This window comes from Tubulanus polymorphus, chromosome 8 (genome assembly GCF_964204645.1).
Source record: "Tubulanus polymorphus chromosome 8, tnTubPoly1.2, whole genome shotgun sequence".
In the NCBI taxonomy this organism is placed as follows: domain Eukaryota; kingdom Metazoa; phylum Nemertea; class Palaeonemertea; order Tubulaniformes; family Tubulanidae; genus Tubulanus; species Tubulanus polymorphus.
This window is the reverse complement of record NC_134032.1, coordinates 7,657,073-7,676,960: the sequence shown is the minus strand read 5'-3', so window position 1 is coordinate 7,676,960 and position 19,888 is coordinate 7,657,073. Positions and strand designations below refer to the sequence as shown.

Below are 19,888 nucleotides of genomic sequence, written 5' to 3'. Positions count from 1 at the left end.
CATGAAGATCAAACGTTAGCAGTGACTTTACACCATAAATACTACCTTCTTCTAAATACTGAATTGGATTTCCTGTAATGAGCAGTTTCTTTAAACTATTCAAACCGAAGAATGTAATCGCGGATATGGATGTTATATTATTGTACGTAAGGTCTAACGTGCGTAGGTTACGCAGGTTGGAGAACGAATTGGGCAAAACGTAGGATAATCTATTGAAGGAAATGTTGAGCATACGAAGGTAAACAAAGGAAGAAAACGTCGACACATTGAAAATAACTCTGTTATTTGACAACATTAAAAGTCGAGTTGATATAGTGATACGGTCATTGATATCAGTGAGACCAACATTTCTACAGTCGACAGAGTGTCCTTGACATTTACAACGGTTAGGACACGTGACGTTACAGAAAGCCTCGTCGTCAGTAGTAATTTCACAATGTACAATTCCATCACAAACCTCGGATTGTGGAATACATCGATTTTCGTGGCCACACTTAAACATTCCTGGACATGACAATGTCTCGCAATTTTGCTCATCTTCTGAATTGGGACAATCAGATCGACCATCGCACCTGTCTGATAGGTATACAATACGATGCTGTACATTTTACAGTACCAGCTGGACATTCAAATTCTTCACATCTCAATAAGTGCTCCAAATTTCTAAAAGCTGGGTAATCATTTGTCAACCTTTCTAAAATACATCTGTGACGTCTAGAATAGCAATGCAGGGAATTAAAAGAACATCTTTGTTCATCAGGTTCCGCGCACAGGTTTGTGAAATTAGTCTTACAGTGATTCTCATTATTGCACTGAACTATAGGCGTAACTGTAACATTAGTAGTATGTACTGATTCATCTTCTTCGAGGCTTCCGCTGCAATCAACGACGCCATCCTGATAAAACTGGGAGCTGATACATTCTCTGTTGTTGCACCTGAACCCCTGACATAGTTCAACAGCGCATCCCATTTCATCGGAGCCGTCTTAACAATTGGTGTCTCTGTCACATCTATTTGACACATCAACACATTGACCATTATAGCATCGGTATTGGTCATTGAGACACCAAGTATGGAAACATGTGGTCTCATCAGAACCATCCGAACAGTCCTTTACGAAGTTACAAAATCCGCTTATTGATACGACCCATCCATCGTTACAACTGAACTGACTGTACAGATGTAAATCCGTGCAATTTAGTTCATCTTCATCGCCTTGACAGTCGTGTCGAGTGTCACACACACGATGGTTGCTGATACATCTTCCGTCGCTACATTGAAACTGCCACAATTTGCAACCTTTTATAGAAGTTAAGTCTTCATCAGTAACATTATAGGAACACAAAACAGAATGCACAACACCTATTTCTGCTTCGTTGTCAATCGTTCGAATTGACCAAACCAATGAATTAATATACGTGATTTCATCCCTTGTGAGTGATGGCCGTATCTCTCTAAATCTGTTTCTTCCATTCAGTACTATTAGAGCGCCATATTGGTATTGATAGCTAAACCTAGTGATCAAATCATTCACAACATTTTCTTTTTCCGCCAAAGAAGTGATCGTAGCTATTTCACCGCCAATAGCGTGACACATCTTTGTCGCTGTTTTGATATCCAAACCTTGCTGTTTGTTCCATTCTGTTAGTATCTGGTAACACCTCCTGGCTAAACCTAGCCAATCCCGGGTGCACGTTGAGTTTAAATAGATGGCGTCTGGCATTCTATTAGTTTTAACGGTTACCTTGGTTTTATTGATAAAGGTTTTTACATTGTCCACTTGCTTATTATCATTGTAGTCCGATTCGCAAACGAAAGTTGTGTGAACCTCCTCGATTTTACATGGGAATCGAACCCAGTTTGCAGATCCTCGTGGATTATTCAGAATCATCGCCGTACACGGCATATTGGCGTCATTGATCGGTTGTTTCCTACGAAGGGGTATCAATCCTTGGATAACATCTGGTATCGTTTCGTTATTCGTAGGTCTATACCACTCTGTGTAGCTCAATACCATCAGTCCATGCGTACTAACCAGAAGTATCTGACTGTAATGAAAAAAGATAAACAATTAGGGCTTTCTGTGCATCAATTTGGAATAGATGTAAAGGGGCATTCCCCTTGATTACATACATTTTAGAATTGTGTTTTAGGGACGGGTACTTTTTGCCTATTTACTCTTCGTTTTGGGCCTGCAAGATAATCAAACATGTGTACACAATGCTGAGTGCTTGAGGCTTCACACGGAATACTAAAGAATTGCAAAATCAAATTTACCTGCGGTTTCAATCCAATCATTATTATGAGCGCTTTCTGTAAATACGCAGCTTGCAGAAGGTTCGTAGCAAATAATCTTTTTACAGCAATTATTTCCTGTTCCGAGTTGATACTGAGAAGATTTCCCGCATACGTTCGTCTACAGTACAATTCGGCATTCTCCCAATTCAGACGTTCAGATTTAATGTATGTGACGCACGAAAATCCAGTATCAAAAAATCCCGATTTACAGCGATTACCTTTGATCTGTGATGCTTCTTCTAAAGTATATTGTATTTGGAAGGTTGGGATATGATCTCTTACAACGAAAAGGACATTGCTATCGTCTAGACTGTTAATTATGCTACCGAGTATTGGATAATAAGTGATACAGATCCTCTGATCAAGTTGTTGTCGGTGTACGTAACCAATCGTTTGACTGTAGGTGATCGGATCTTTATCTGTTGGAAATCTTTTTGAGCACATTGTCTTTTCTATATATTTGATGACAAACCTGTAATATATGTATTTCTTGGCATTTCCTAACGCTACAGCTTGAAAGCTATAGATTTGAGATCGCACAAAGATGCCCGCGACTCCCAGATAGTTCGGTGACTGCACGAGTCCACATTCATTATTGGACTGGAAAAATTTTGTTCCAATACCGAGGGCCTCTACTCTCTTCAAACCTAGGCATTTACGACGTAGTTTAACTATGAGTGGATACTTCCGGAACCTGTTGTCACCTTTTAAAGTCACATTGATCAATACAAGACCACTATTCAGAAACTGATTATTTAAAACTATAAATCTGCTACACGGCGATCGCCAATTTCGAGGAAAACATCTGTCAATTTGATATTCGTGTTCTGATAGAATACGGATGTTCTTTAAGGGCAGGCGACGATTTTTAGGTGTAATTACTTCGCAGTGCGATGTCGTATTGATCTGACGTTCACCGTCCAGTAGCGTGTACCCGTACAGTCTGTTGGTCGAAATTGGATAGACTCGTAATTTTTATTTTCCAATAACTGTCCGACCCATTTGAAAGCGTATACAACCAATGTAATCGGACCACCTGATGAAATGAGACTAACGATGTTATGGTCATACCTAATTGAACCAGGACAATACGGTCCGTAGCGACTAGCCGACAAATTGCCACCATCAAAAATGTAAAATACGGCTTGCTCGCAATTCTCCGATGAAACCAACATGCGTAAATCATTATCGTTAATATCGACTTTCAATGTGAACATTATTCTATACACGCGATACGTTATTGTCGGATTTTTTCTCCTGTCGAACGTTATGAAAAGTGGAAATTGTGTCACAGGCTGTCGAGAAAAATACAAATTCGTTAGAAATTGATATGTGCATGTTTAAAAGATTTCGAGATTTTTTCCCTACATTCGAATATATTAATGTACTTACTGACATCGACAAAAAATTAAAATTCGCCATCGAAGACGATTCCATTTTGAAATATATTTCTATCCGAGACTTGATCACAAGTTCATCCTTTATCAAAACGCACAGTATGACGAGAAAGCTGTCTGACTTTGCGCTAAGCGATTCGAGATAGTTAAAACCGAGTAAAATATCATTTCCCACAACTCGTAACCCTTCCAGTTTATAGACACCGATCACGTCACTTGGAGTGACGAGAACAGTTGTCCAGTTGAACATGACGTACTGCAACGCCTGTACTGTGATACACCAGCAGTGTAAATGTTTTGATCGAGTTATTACGTGTAAACTCGAGCCTTCGGGCACGAGCACTCCTGACTCGTTATCAAGTATCTGAGTTAACGGATTAGTGACGTTCCAATCAGATATTTTGTAAACTTGCACTAATAATTGTGTACGAAATATGAAACGATGCGCTAAACCTGTGATGGTTGCCTTGTTGGATTTTGTATAAAATGTTACCGCTGGTAGGCCAGTTTGTTCGTGTATGTTGGCGAAGGGTTCACTGCTAGTGTTCCAGCCGTCACGAATCTTAACCGAAACCGATTCGAAAATATGGGTTAACTTTAAACTTACTCCCACGAACGTCAGGTTCAGAGCGTAATCATCTGTAAGTCCGACCCATTCTAAATAGAGTTGGCATTGCAATCTGGTTATTGCATATTTGTACCCCTTCGATGTTTTTATGTTGCTCAATTCAAGAAAATAGCTTCTTACACAGTCGTGTCTTAAATTCAAATGGATTCGCTCATAACGATACACGATAAAAACCCGACTACCTCGCGCACCATCGACGTTACTCTTAAGCATCAACGAGATCGAATCGTTACGAAATATTTCTTGTTCTCCATCACTGCAGAATCTTTTGCCGGACTCAACGACGAGAAGGTAGTTGTCATCGCAGAATATTGACGGCTCAATGTCGTGGTATACATGTAGTTTGATGTTGACAGTCCCTCTGGGTGATGAGCTATTGATGATCCAACGACATTCAACACCGCGCGTTAATTGCCGGATAATTCGGTGAAACTATGTAACCGGACGTAGAATCGACCGGGTACAACGTCACATTGCAAGACGAACTGATAGTCAAGGAGTCAGACAGATCAGCGTGCGCGATGTTAATTCGCCAGACGATCAGCGACGCAAAAAAACAGTCAATCCATACTGAACTACATAAACTTGACCGTATGAGAAAAATGATTGAAATCTTAGTCCGAATACCAACTCAACACTAATACAGTTCATCCAATTTTGAGTTATGCAAGTTTTGCTGCTGCAATTATTTCCGTAGATGATACTGGTTTGAATTTTAATCCCTCGTTAGTTTTTTATTCACCCGGTTTCATTTTCATTTTACATAATTAGCTACGTCAGAAATATATATACGATAGAAATATACGAACTCGTATATTTCATTGCAATGATTTCATACTGATATCTCCCCAGGTAGAGATTTGAGGTAGAAACACATGGATGCTGCATTGTAGATATTGCCTTGTGGAGGGGCAGAACGGCTGTAGACCATGTTTAAGTTTTGAATGATTTGTTTGTTCGTTTGTTTTTGCTTTACTTCGTTTTCTACATTGACCTCCGATCTATATCCTTCCAAGACGTCATTTACTGAATTATGAGTTGTCCGGATTGTTTTCGTGAGGAAATGGGAGGGCAAATGAAAATATGTTTTTTTATGATTTTATTTTCTCAGACTTCATTATGATGGAAGGGAACAGTGAAAATGAACAATTTCGTATCAATAAGTGCATTTTTCGCATAAAGTCTTGGTAGAATAGACTCTAACTCGCAACTATGGTACTGGCTCCCGGTTCCTGAACTTCGCTGAAAAAGCTGAATCACTGAAACGCTGAAACGCTGAAATAAAAACGCTGAAATTTCAGGGAATTTCCGAAAAACGCCGAAATTTCAGGGAATTCCCGAAAAACGCTGAAATCGTGCTAGGTACCAACAATACACGTTTTGAAATATTTTCCGGGCCGGTGTCCGCTGCCGAGTCCTGAACCGTGTTTTAGTCTCTACCTTCGGTTACAGAGACATGCATGGACAGTATGTGTGGAGTATATTTCTAGAGGGCCACTTGTTGGACAAATTAATTCGCTTGAAATCCGGATTTTTAATGCATACAGGCAGCATAATTAGGAAAACCCATTCACAAACCGTGCAAGCCAACTTAAACACTATGCTCAATATTCCCTGCAAGACGCAAAATATCTTATTTGAACGTTCATGTATAAAACATGCAGCAACTTTTCTTTTGTCAACACGTTGATGGGCGACGGACTATGTCACTATGGTATTCTCTGAAGGAGGTAAATTAAATTTGACAGCTAGTTATATAAATGATGCAGCTTTTGGACAAAAGGGATCTAACTAAATTTCTTTTTAATTCACTGTGGAATGGAATGGAATGGATTGACGCCAATGGCATGCAGTAGGCCCCTACGTATGGGTCATACTGATTAGCGTCAACCAATTAATCTAAATCGGGCTAACCATTCAACAACTGTGAATAATTTATTTGCTGTGGCGTGATAATAATTAGTTTTTTTGAAGAAATGACATACCAACTGTTAGAAAAATGTACCGATTCTTATTTTTAGACTACTACTGAATCTATAAAAGGAGGAGTCATAGACAGAGTTGATTTGCTTAGCTGGTGACACTTCTTGTCAAGTACATCATCTCAAGTACTGGGTGTTTTGTAAGTTTAATTTCAGTATTTATTTACTAAGTGCTGTTCTCTCGGACCTCAGTGCTTTCAAACTAGGCCCACCCCATAGGCTATATAGTCCAGGGTGCATTAGCCACTATTCTTTTATATCCGACTAAAATGCACCTTTTTCTATTTTTAGATTCAGGCTTAGAATGTGCAAATTTTTTGAGATACTGAGAAATCAGATGGCACCAGTAAACTTCAACTGCGAAATTTGCAGCAGGATAGCTGAACGACACAATTTTTAAAAATAAAATGGCTATTCGAATGCTATTTCAATAATAACTTGATTCAACCTGAGAGAAATAAGTCAATTGCGGATGTACAGTACACCCACTTTTCTTCCCTGTTTCCTGGTACCAAATTTTTAGTCTTAAGCTAAGCGATATTCTAAGGTATACTAGTGGATTTCATTAGAATATGAAGTAATGGAACCAGAATTCTAGCCAGAGTTAAGCGAACTATTGATTCTGATATAATGTAAGAACTGATTTCCTTTGTATACTCTTGCAGAATGTGTTATGTTTTATTTCAAGCTGTTAAATAATATAGTTAGACAAATGTCCAATTATTGGATCTTTCTTGTTGACTCGTTTAATTTTGTGAGTTAAGAGTTCCAGTCAATCCACAATGTGCAGTGCCTAGCCTTCATCTACACTAAAGCCAAGCCTGTGTATGGGAAAAAAATATCGTTCGACTCCTATAGGCCAGACACATCAAAGCATACAATACATTGCAGATAGTAGTCTCCGGCAAGTCGAAAGAGAAAGTGAACCACCTACCCGGGAACAAAGACACTTAAAGATTCCTTCCTCCTTGTAGAAATTGTAGAAATATGGCACCCAATTGTAGCAATGCAAAGAACAGTATACTATGACGGTTGAACCTTTCTTAACGAATTTCAATGACACCGAAAATAGAATCAAAATAATCATTAGTTCCATGCTAGCACTTAATTTGGGTTATCAGGTTCAGCCTAACTGTACTTTCATTCAGCTACTACTTGTATGAGACTTGGCAATGATAAGTTGCAAGAAATCACCAAACATAAGAAAAAATATTGTGAATTAATATTACTGTGATTAAGAATTTATTCAAATGAAGTGATAACTTCATTGTTAGATCGTACCGGTATATGCACATAAAACTATGGCAAAAAACACATCTAACAATCCACGCAATCCGCAATCGATCAAGTCGATCATGACGACGACCTTAAGGCATGTCTCTGTAACCGAAGGTAGAGCATAAAACACGGTTCAGGACTCGTCAGCGGACACCGGCCCGGAAAAAATTTCAAAACGTGTATTGTCGGTACCTAGCACGATTTCAGCGTTTTTCGGGAATTCCCTGAAATTTCGGCGTTTTTCGGAAATTCCCTGAAATTTCAGCGTTTTTATTTCAGCGTTTCAGCTTTTCAGTGTTTCAGCTTTTTCAGCGAAGTTCAGGAACCGACTGGCTCCTGATTTCAGGGTTAACTATGTAATTTGCGATACTGCAGTCGCCCAAATGGAACAGCAGGGAACACAGAGACTAAAATTCCAATGACCCTGGCAACCAATTGAAGGATAAGAAGAATTTAACAACTGTTGACATTTTTTCTTGATCTTGTCAGTTTTATCATTTCTTATGAAAACTATCCAAGGTTTTGAATTCAACCAAAATCCTAACCATTTTCTTTGAGTATCTACTTCCTTCTCTGGTCTAACTTCATGAATTAAGTACCCTGCTTTAGATAGCTGAATTTCAGTTTCAGTTGTATTAATACTATTTTCCATTATAGAATATCCTTGTAAATATATATCATCGATATAATCAAATGAGATGAACCCTCTTGAACGTAAAGGTTCAAATACAGGTTTCAATAACTTCGTAGAAAGTCTAGGAGCAGAGGAAATTCCATTTGCTAAACAGATATATTGAAAAAATTGACCTTTCCATATAAATCTAAGATATTTTCTATCGCTTTCATGAGTTGGGATGGAATAATAAACTTCCTTAAGATCTAAAAAAGACATATAACAACCTGGGGTCACGAAATTCAGGACTGTAGCAAGGGAATCAATTCATATTTCACACTTTTATTCAAATTAACTAAATCAAGGATCAATCTAAATGCTCCATCTTTCTTCGGAATAACGAAAATATTTGAAATATTACGTCGTCGTCGATGTCAGCGGAATCATCAAACAAAACGAACTTGACGGGTGAATACTTCAGTTTGCATGTCACTAAAATGAAAATAAATGGCGAAAATTGTTCGTTTTGAAATGCGTTGAATGAAATGAATAGCAATTAATAATCAGGAGGAGTACGTTTTATGCCCAGATGGATGGATCCATCGGTTAGCTTTAAAAATCCCTAAGAATTTACTTAAACATTTATCGTAACGAATATTTCAAAGATTTGTTTACACAGTTCAAACATAGGCCTATTTCAGTCTCATTGCAAATGAATAAAATTGCAGAAACATCTTGCTTTGAAATAATCCTGGAAAATAACCAAATGGGGATTTTTACCTACTTTGAATATTTGGGGATTTTTTACCTAAGCCAGGGGTTTCACCCAGGGGATATTTACCTAGGGGATTTTTACCTTGGGTATTACATAGTATTCTGCCACGCTGCCACTGGTGTTCGGTGTTTCTGATCAATCAATCATTTTAAGGGTGAAACCGACCCACAATTCAAATCTTTCTCTACAAGTACCACCCAGCGGCAGCGTGGCAGTCGATCCCCGCCCCTGCCTTTCGCCAAGAACCTTATGAGATCTACCGCGAAACAGTAGTTTGATCCGACCCTGTCTAGCCCTAGAGGCCTACCTTTCACAAACAACTCGTCCAGCATGTTGGCAAATACCAGAACACGCTTACTAGCGTCCCTTCCGTCGATCCCTTTCACCAACATGATGTTTGTGGTACATGTGGGGATGGCGCCGTACGCATGTGAATTTGGCGCGAATACTGGCGCGAGCATGCGTATTCAAGCGACAATGTAACGTAAGTAGTTCCTCGTAAAACGTAAGTAGTAAGTCGTAAAGCGTAAGTAGTACGTGGTAAAATGTGAGTAGTAAGTCGTATGTCCCTTCAGCGCTTCCATAGTAAATTGCAATATCGCGATGGTTATTTGCCGTCGATGTTTATTTCTGTTTTTTTTTTATTGAATCGAGCGGCCTCGGTAGCTCAGTGAGGCGTGATGCTGTTGCATCCACTAACAGTGTTGTGTTACAAGTGGGTTCGAGTCCTGCTGACTGCTTACAGTGTGCGGGGCAACACTTGAAATGCCGTCCCATTGTGAGGTTAAATGAACAATCCAAGAGGGTTTAAACACCTCAAGGTCCGAACGACGTAAACAAACCAAGAGCCTCAGTATTGACACCAACGCCAGCATTGCTCTCTGTGCGACATTTTGATGCGTACGTTTGTCCGGTTGATCTACCTATTATGCATCCAAGTATGTTGCAGTTCATGCAAGGAAAACCACAGTCAATCGAGATTACCCTTACAGTTAGTTGTACGTTAAATACGAATCTTGTGTAGGCGAAAGTGCCGAATGGGTTTTTGTATACAAATCTTGATTGATATAAATCTCTTGGCTGGGACATGATGGAAACTATCAGAATAAATTAATTTCAATTTTGACTAAATAGCATAATTGAGGTTTAACAATACATATAGCGTAGGGTAAATCGTTCCGCAGAAAAATCAAATTCATTCAATACTTAAGTCTGTGGTCCTCCCAATCAGGTGGTATTACCTAGATAAATACTTGGTCTTCTTTCGCAACGGTGATGTTGTTCGGTGTTTAAATTTTCATGTGAAAAGGACACTGGATGATCGTATCAAAAGTAATTCATCCACGAAATGGGTTTCATTGAGATGTACAAACGGGGACTTGTATGTTAATGATGTGTATCACACCGTTACAAAATGTGGGAAACAACTCGCAAACAAACGGTCACTGATCCAATGTTTAAGGTTGCTTTCTACCCACAATTTGATACTGTGTTGGATAACCTAACAGTAGAAGTTTGGTATTGAGCTTAGAAAACAGTGAGGAAAATCATCATTACATAACCTATTTATAACCCTTTAAGCCGTGGCCTCAAATATGAATTACAAAACATAATTACAAACAAATGTAAATGAACATACACGATACATGACTTCATCATGTTCATCGAAATAAATGATTGGCTTTTAATTCGGCCCAGTTTTGGTGTATGCCTAATTTTAGTGACGAATGTGAATGGTTACAAACAATTATGTATATTTCGCACAATAAATGTTTCACACAAAAAACGATTATTGATCGCAATGAATACGTTAAAGCTTTTTTTTAATTCACTCCAGTTTGTCAATGTTCTGAATTCATTTTTACCCATGGATAAATTGGGATATTGCTCAGAAGAGGGAGGCAAGTCACCAAATGTTCTTATTCATTTGTTGGTAAGTTGTTGGATGGTACTTTTTACCGTTAGAGTTAAATATCCGTGGCTGAAGTTCAGAGATTTCAGAGAGGTCAGACCAATTTGAGTAAAACGAAACTTTTGCTTAGTTCAAATGATATGCAGGAGTAATGACATATTAAGTATATACATATTATTGACCCTAGACTCATCTGCCGTTTAAACACTCATATAAAATTACACGGCCGATTAGGAGAAATAAGGTATCATTTTTTAGCCTAATCGGAATTAGAAAATACAAGTAACGCGTCATTTGTCTGTACCAACGATGGATATCGATATATGACGTGTTGCATTCAGGTTTTGAAATTATATTACTGAAAAAGTTTTTGGACAGCTTTGAAGCTCATAATTATGTTGAGAAAGATCAGCGAGAAGTTTCGATCAGTTTTACCCGGAAGCGAAGTGCTGTCTCCATCACTTGCAATCACTTGGCTTGCAGATGATCGTGAACCGATTTGTTCAAAAGTAGTTTTCCCATCTGCGCACTACTAGATAATCTTATACAATCTGTCCTCGACTGTAACAACCTGTTGGTCTTCTTGTTGAGGTTTCCAGTGCAAATGGTGGAGGTGCTTCGATCAATCATTTCAATGGTTTATTTTTACAGTGTGTCCCAGAAAGTTAGTCAGAAAATTAGTTACCATGTGCTACGTAATTATAGTTATTACAACCGATTAACTTTTCCAAATCCTATCTTTCAATTCAAACAACCACGAGCAGGTAAGTGTGCGCTTGCAGTAATAAGTAATAAGTATTTATTCACATAATACATTGATACAAAGCATTTAAGTATACATGTATAATAAAAAACAGTGTAACAATAAATTATGCGAGGGGTTAGGAAAAGCCAAGTTAACGGCTTAAATAAGTCCTTTTCCCTCCACAACATACAAACCTTCTCACACCCTCTGACAGCAATCATTCACTCGTTACGCAATCATAATAGAAAAGTAGCATAGCAGGTGTTGTTGATATAACAATCAGAACAAACAGAACGTGGGAAAGCGTGGTTAGATATTCTATATTGTTTTACTACGAACTATAGTTAGAAGAAAGATAACAATTTTCTTATATTAGTCTGCGTTTAGGCTCAGTATTTCGTTTGTCGCCTATTCAAATTTTGGGATAAATTGTTCAGGAAGTTTTCATACCGAAGAATAAATCAATAGATCACTATCAATTCTGAATACGTGTTTGCTTGTCGATCAAGTTATATAAAATATTTACGAACAGCATTCATTACTATCGAGCCAAAATAGCTAAATCGTAACAAAGGTGAATTCTTCAAGAATTCCCGGCCTTTCGAACGGCATTTTCCTTTTAGAACGCTTGCTTAGTACGATTCGTACTCCATTTCTAAATTGCGGTTCACATTTGTAGATTTATTATCTTTTCTTCTTCTATTCAATGAACCACACGTTAAACTCGGTAGATGCTTCATATCCTCGATAGTATGCGGTAATGGCCGCCCGCGCGTTTCCGGTAACAGCAATGCCACTGTTCCGACGAGCAGTGACATTATGGCGAAAATAACTCCTGGAGCCCACGGCACCATACGCGCCTGATAAAAACATTTATCGAATTTTAGTAGTTCACAGAATATTTGAACAGAAGTTTACAGAAGTCATTTGAACTAATAAGAAAAGATAATATACTGATAGAACTTACCAAATAAGCAGCAAACGGCGCTAAAGTCCCAGCAACCGGAGCTGCTAACAAGGACGTTCCGACCCCAGTATTCCTTTTAATTGAATTAAATATAAAACTGCTGCATAGAGAGGATACGGACAGCTTTATGTTTATGTAGATCGTAGATTGCATTTTCTACTTGGGTTTTTCAAATTCAATCGGCAACAGAAAATAATATTCAATGCATGTAAGAGGGCTCATACGTAAACCCAGTAGGGTACTATTACGAACTATTCATAATTAAGAATTGAGGAAGTGGGTTAATTCATGTTGACACTGCAACTGTTTCGAATCTTACCTGATAATCGTAGGATACAATTCCAAACTATATTGGACAATTATACTCATTGAGGCTGCGATATTGAATTTTCCAAGCAAAGTCAGGAATACAGATAAAGGCATCGGATTTGTTGTACTCTCTGAAACAATCGAATATAGAACAATCGCAATAAAGCTTCTAATCATGCACATTTTCTACTGCGGTAATGATGTCTACAAACCTGTGTCAGGCGGTACGCAAACGAGTAGAATTAGTGAAATACCGGCTAGTATGTGAAAACCAGATAACGATAAACGCCTTCCAGCTCGACTTAATTATTGAATATAGAAAACATATATTTGGAAATAGAAAACATACATTTGGATATAAAAAACTGTGAAGTTACCGGTAAAAAAAATACCATATTTGAATATTTTCTGATACGCATATTATCGATATTGGTAACCTTAAACTTAAGGGTCCTGCTAAAGTACGAAACTACGAAATTACGAAATATGGAGCGAAATTACGAAACGAAACGAAACGAAATTACGAAATGGAAATTTTTTTGCCAGTAGTGCAAAAATACGAACCGAAATACGAAACGAAATGGTCACATTTCAAACACACGCCCTCAACTTTTAAGCTCCTCAGCAGAGGAGAAACGAGGTATCAATTTTTTAGCCAAAACACTGCAGGATATATTTTAAGGCACACTTCGTTCTCTAACCCGTAATTTATTAATCGCTACCTTCCAGTTGTATATGAGCATGCGCAGATCATTCTCCCTGATGGCATCGCTAAACTCAGTCGCGGCACGGAACCCTGCCACACTAGACCGGGTGCGCATGTTTACGCCAGCTCCACGAATCCGCTGCTATAGCGCAAAAAATTACAAAATTTTCGTTTCGTATTACATTTTATACTTTAGCAGCGCAAAAAATGACCATTTCGTTTCGTAGTTTAGCATTTCGTATAGTATTTCGTTTCGTACTTTAGCATTTCTTAATTTCGTTTTGCATTTCGTAATTTGGTTTCATATTTCGTTATTTCGTTGCATATTTCTTAATTTCGTAGTTTCGTACTTTAGAAGTACCCTAAAATTAAGTAGTTGAAAATGATTGGTTTATTTACCTTTCTAAAAGGAACATACAGCAGACAGTAGCAGGTATTTCTACTAGCGACATAAAGAAAACATTTAGAAATCGGTCACCGGCTAATTCAGCTGCAGATAAGGATAAACCGTAGTAAACTAGATTGTTAACGAACCTGAAAAATAGAAGAAGGCGTATTTTGAGTCGAGAAGGTACACACTATACATTCGTGTCTGATGGATGATGAGAGAAATCCCCCAATGATTCAGTCCGAGATGAAAAATTCTTGAAAAATGAATAGAATACAATTTATTAAGAGCAACGCTTCGGCTAAACGCTATTAGCTATCATAAGGAGAAACAAAATCAAATGACAGAATATTTATACAAGAATCAGTCAATAGGAAGTGGGTGTTTAGTCCTGCTGGCTGCTTACAGTGTGCGGGGTACACCTCGAAGGCCGTGCAGTCGGGAGGTTAAATGAATAATCCAATAGGGTAAGTCTTGGAAAACCAAGATCCAAGCGACGTAGAGCCAAACAAACAAACAAACAAACAAATCATGGTTAAAGGATTAAGAATAAAGTAATTAAACAACGAAACCAGAGGCCGAAGGAGGCAAACGACAGACTAGGGGTAATATAATGCAAGTTCAAAGGAATCTAAAAACAAAGCCCGAATGATTAAAAGGCATAGACAAACTAAGGGGTAATCAAATAAAAACAAAAGGCAAGGGCATCCTTTTCGATGTCAGAATTTTCAAAAGTTAGGTACTCCTTAGCGGGCGAAACTGGTCCCTAATAAAAAACCCTAGACACTTCTTAAGGTTCCTGCATTCGTTACATCTCAGGTAAGTGACAAGTAAACCAAGTACGCCCATGGACTTATAAACTAGAGTACAGTGTAGTCAAGTTTATACGTCCATGATACGTCTAATATCATCTAACAGTGCCAACCGGTCAGCAAAAGCCTACTTGTACTATTGTTTAAACAAAAGTACGTACGTACACACGCTCACACATTTCTCACATGTACACACGATTACATCGCGGTTAGTCTTTCAGTATTTAATAGATAGTGAGTTAAAGTCAAGTCTGTTTCGTTCCAGCCAGTTGAGACTAGTGGGCTTGTAAGGTACACATCGAAAAAGCTAATTCAAATAGATTAAGTGATTAAGTAAGTTGGCGATCTGCTGAGGTTGAACAAGTTTTGCCCATGAGACAGAGACCATAAACTAAAGAATGAATTCCTTTTCTTCGTGGTACGGTTGTAACGCTTTTCTTCTAAATAAAAGTGTAAATGACAACCTACCATAAAGCTAACAATGTAAGTGTAATTCGTCTAAGGATTGGTTCACGGAATAATGTCATTCGACCGAGTTCTTGTTCTTCTATAACCTCAGTGTCTACCGGTATATCAAACGGATGTTCGGGAAGTGTCATTCCATTAATGGATGCTGCCTTTTTAACGATTTCATCAGCTTCTTTCACCTTTCCTTTTGACAACAGCCACGGCACAGATTCGGGAATTAACCTTCAACGAAACGGACACAAACAAACCAAAGAAATGAATGACTAATAATCTACACAAATATATGTTTTGGAATGCATAACTAACCAAATATCAATTATTGTCACGAGTGGCGTTAAAGCAATTGCTAGCTGTAAGTTTCGCCAATCCCTGAGAAAATACGCCATTAAATCAAGTACCATCACTCCAATACTCCAACATATACATGTCATCTGAACGGCAAACGCTCGTAAATTTTTCGGAAACAATTCAACAGAGGCGACAGCGGCAGCTGCCAAAGCAGCCTGCAATTAAACAACCATCATAATCATTGATAAGCCGACTTTCAATTGAAAAAAAACATAAATTAGTCAATTAATGGGTCGTTCAATTATGCCCATTTGACAGTAACGTGAGTTGGAAGGTAGATAATTAAGTTAAAACCATTTATGGTTATATAGCATAGATACACAACCGGGACACGTAGAAGTGAAGGTATCTCTGTAATCTCTGTGTTATAGACTATGAACCTTTTCTAGCGGAGCGGAGTGTGGTTCAGAGCGAAACGGAATCAGGGGTTGGAGCTCAGAAACCAGATTTGCAAACCAGGCGGTCCTCCATCGCTTACTCAGGGGCGGATAGGATTTCTTCAAACGGGGTGTGCAGAAAAGAGGGCAACTATTCATCATAGCCATCAAAGCCCACACTGTGCAGGAATTTCAGCAGCTGCGTATTGTGTCGACACTTAAGACAAACACAATTGATAGCGTACTTCTACACGTCGTGTTTTGCTACTATACAGATTAAGTTCTTACTGATGGGCCTTGTGATCCGAATCAACATAAATAAACTAAATCAGTAACAATAGATTAATCAATACTTAGATACATTCTAAGGGATCGAGTTACTTTAAGCAATGAACTCTGTAGATTCTGATATAATCCGATAGGTTCCATACGTATCACTTCACCCTTCTTATCGCATTTTATCCTATACCAGTTTCATAAATGTCTGGATTTTTCACTATTGTATGCTCTTGCTACAATTTTATATTGCCCAAAAACATATGTTGGTAGCACCCTGTATATCCGTAAAATTGGTGAAATAATCAGAGATGCTAAATATATCCTCAATTTGAGGCTAAATTAGTGATATTTGTCCGATCAGGCAAATTATAGGTTGTCACATACTAAAGTGTTATTTAGATGACTAATCTCAGAAAATTTAATTTAATTTGACGGTTCATTATTCTGTGAATTTAAAAAACCAAATTAATAGAAAAATTATTTGTGTTTTATCCGAAATGAAACACTTGACATGTTTTACTCTAAATAAAATCCTTCATTGACGTGTAACGCATTTACCGTAATAACCTATAAAAGTCGTCCTTGACACGAGTTTAAATTCTTATTTCATACGTATAAATTGGCGTCTATTCAGCGAACACTCGTGGCACGCTCTGCCGCGCTCCTCCCCGATTTCGCTCCGCTTTTAGGAAGTTACTACGCTTGTACACTTGCTCCATCTACGGTAGATCTAGTGTCCGGATATTGAATACTGTATAGAACAAGGTGTGGTAAATAGCTTACTTCACCAGCTATGCCATTTAGAACTCGGCATGCTGCAAACATTGCGTAGTTCACGGCATAGGCAACCCCGAGGCCAGAAATAACTAGTGACCCAATGTTGACCAAAAATACAAGTTTCCTTCCGTAGATATCAGCGAGTGGTGTTATCAATAACGTGGCACAAAATGCACCAAATGTATACAATGACTGCGATAGTTCACCCAAGTAGTTTTTTTCACAAACTAAATTCCACTGAATAAAAAAATATGCAACTGTTACAGCATTGATTAATTCGACCCTACGGATGAGGGTGAGATAATGATTTTAGCAAGAGAAACAGTATTTCAGAAATCAGATTTACCTCGGTTACGATTGTGACTCCATAATCTTTGTCAGGAAATGTCCAATTTGAACATTTCTCAGTTTTATTATCGTGTGTAAGGTTACTGTAAATAAGACAAGACTCCGGCTCTCCGTTGTTTTTGCTCGGTAGGGATGAATTGTCGGCGACCGTACAGAAGTGATCTGGTACACCGGCTACAAGCATTTAATAATTTGACTTTGGAAAAAACGTTATTAATTTGAGGAAGCAAAAATTGATAATAAAGTTTCTCCTATATTACGATCATCGTCATTTTCATTATTATTATTATTATTATTATTATTATTATTATTATTATTATTATTATTATTATTATTATTATTATTATTATTATTATTATTATTATTATTATTATTATTATTATTATTATTACTTTTAGTATCTGTGATTCGTTTTATAACTAACCTAAACGCACCTGTAAAAACTATTGACATCGAAAACAGAGCGAGCACAATGTTAGTAGGTATTACCCAACAGGAGTAAGTGAAAATATGCCACTTTCTGCTGCCCCTCCACAACTGATCATAAGTCTTGTCAATCGCCTCATCCATGGTCCGTACGTGCCACGTTACAAACAATCTATATACTGTATCATATCTAGTAACAATTGCGCTGTATAATTAATTGTCAGCGTTCGTGTAATATCGGGGCTAATGCCAAATAACTGGTACAAGTGCATCTATTTATAGAAGACTTAATTACCCTATGGAAGATCCCCCGCAGCCGCGGATCCAGACTGTCGCACATGGAGCACGTGCGGTACTCACAGCTTTCAAATCCCCTTGAAAAAGTTTCTTTTCTTAAGCAAAGTGTGAATGAAAATAAATTCTCAAAAAAGGCAATCTAAGGCACTATCCTTTGCTGAAAAGGGTACGCACTATTCTAAAGGAGATATAATTGTTGCACTATAAGTTTAATCGGGCAAATCTAAAAATGGCACCAGTCTAGCAAATTGAATGTGAAGGCAAATTTAATGTCATGATATCAATAGATCGCACAGAAATTTTGCGAAAATTTAATAAAAACAGTTCAGACAGGTCACCCGGTTATGTTTGTTGAGTCCGCCTTCTGGAGATCACGTCGTTTCTCTAGACCACGCTATAGGCTTAAAGTGTGCTTTTAGAAAAAGACTGTACTGAATAAAAGCTAGTTCAAGTCAAGCTAATTTATTCAGTAGAAAAGAACTCAAAACTAGAAGGCCGATGAAGGTGGCACGGAAGGAGAGCGCATGTTTCTATGTTTCATGTGGCTCTGTTTCCGGAACGTATTGTGCAAGCGACGCGAAGGTAGTATTAAATTCTAAATTTCCTCGGGTAGACACGTGTTACATCTGACCAAAAATATTGATTGAAGTTACATAACAACCGCTAAACTGCAGTCAAAAAATTATAACAGGCCATTCATTTCTACTCTAGTTGTTGCTTAGCACAATGCTAGTTGAAATTTCCAATTCTTCCTAATTAACTTGTACACCGTACGACAATTTTAATACTGTTAACAGCAGAATTTATGGCAGATGAGAGCCGCAATATTAAAATTCCAAAGTGAGGCATGTAAACATTGATCACGTATCCCAGCCAATCACACACTCCAGTGTGTACACAAATAGATACTCATCGAAGATCTCAGTTGAAAATTGCAATTACAATACTCCTGCTGAGCTGCCAGTGGGGTCTTACTTTTATTTATCCACTTGCTGTGTGAAACGAATCCAAATAATTGCTGATGTGGCATAATGCTGCAGTTTAGAACTGCTATTGGACGTCAAGTGATGAAAACACTATGAATAGCAGCAGTAACACGTATCGCAGTGGGCCGAACTACGTCACAGCCGAGAGAAAAGCGTCTGCTACGTGGTGGAGAAAATGACGGCGACCAGGCACTACAAAACCCTCTTTTTGAATAAAGTATTAGATGAAATGTTTTTCTGCTGCTTTGAAAATGTATTTATAAGGGTTTCTCACACACATAGGTACAAAAAAAATGTTCACTGCAGTTCCCCTTTAAGTGTCCATACTCTGAAGACAGGTTAAGTGAGTCCCCATATACATTTTACTTGCTGAAAAAGCTGATTTCATGTGGATCAGCGCCTGAGACAGACAGACAGATAGGCAGGCTGGCAGGCAGGCGACCAGGCAGACAGGCAGGCAGATAGACAGACAGGCAAATAGATAGACAGACAGATAGATGTGGAAGATAGCCAGAAATACAGGCAGGCAGATATACAAATTCAGTAATAGGCATAGACATGCGTTTGTGAGATACACATATAGACGGATAGACAGAAAGACAAATAGATATAGACAGGTTGGCAGATGGACAGACAGACGCATAGACATATCATTTCAATTTTCCACAAAAATACTTGCATTGACAAAATAATTTCATAGTTCTACACTATGGTATGGAAGACCCCAGACGGCATCCGAGATATAAGATGAAACATACGAGATACAACATA

The 19,888-nt window shown here is 38.1% G+C and overlaps 1 protein-coding gene and 1 long non-coding RNA gene across 2 annotated transcripts; one reads left to right on the top strand and one right to left on the bottom strand.

The window, feature by feature from the left end:
- The first annotated feature begins 5,625 nt into the window (after nt 1-5,625).
- LOC141910095 (uncharacterized) lies at nt 5,626-6,860 on the top strand. Its single transcript, XR_012619831.1, has 3 exons — nt 5,626-6,054; nt 6,346-6,446; nt 6,598-6,860. It is a non-coding gene; the product is annotated as an uncharacterized LOC141910095 (long non-coding RNA).
- Nucleotides 6,861-11,661: 4,801 nt separating this feature from the next.
- LOC141909687 (organic cation/carnitine transporter 2-like) lies at nt 11,662-17,867 on the bottom strand. The gene is made up of 10 exons (XM_074800259.1): nt 17,843-17,867; nt 17,407-17,491; nt 17,067-17,297; nt 15,586-15,782; nt 15,280-15,501; nt 14,011-14,145; nt 13,118-13,206; nt 12,916-13,036; nt 12,597-12,669; nt 11,662-12,489 (listed from the first exon to the last, which is right to left on the bottom strand). Exons 3-10 carry the CDS (start codon nt 17,106-17,108, stop codon nt 12,262-12,264), a joined length of 1,107 nt encoding a protein of 368 aa, XP_074656360.1. The 5' UTR covers nt 17,109-17,297; nt 17,407-17,491; nt 17,843-17,867; the 3' UTR covers nt 11,662-12,261.
- Between the last annotated feature and the right edge of the window lie 2,021 nt (nt 17,868-19,888).

Bases quoted from the DNA above. Each gene is read 5' to 3' on its own strand.
- LOC141909687 (XM_074800259.1), bottom strand. From the start codon at position 17,108: ATGTTTGCAGCATGCCGAGTTCTAAATGGCATAGCTGGTGAA. The intron at 13,207-14,010 runs GTAAATAAACCA...TCAATAATTAAG, and splicing joins TGTATGTTCCTTTTAGAAAG to TCGAGCTGGAAGGCGTTTAT. The intron at 12,670-12,915 runs GTAAGATTCGAA...TTCAATTAAAAG, and splicing joins TTGTATCCTACGATTATCAG to GAATACTGGGGTCGGAACGT.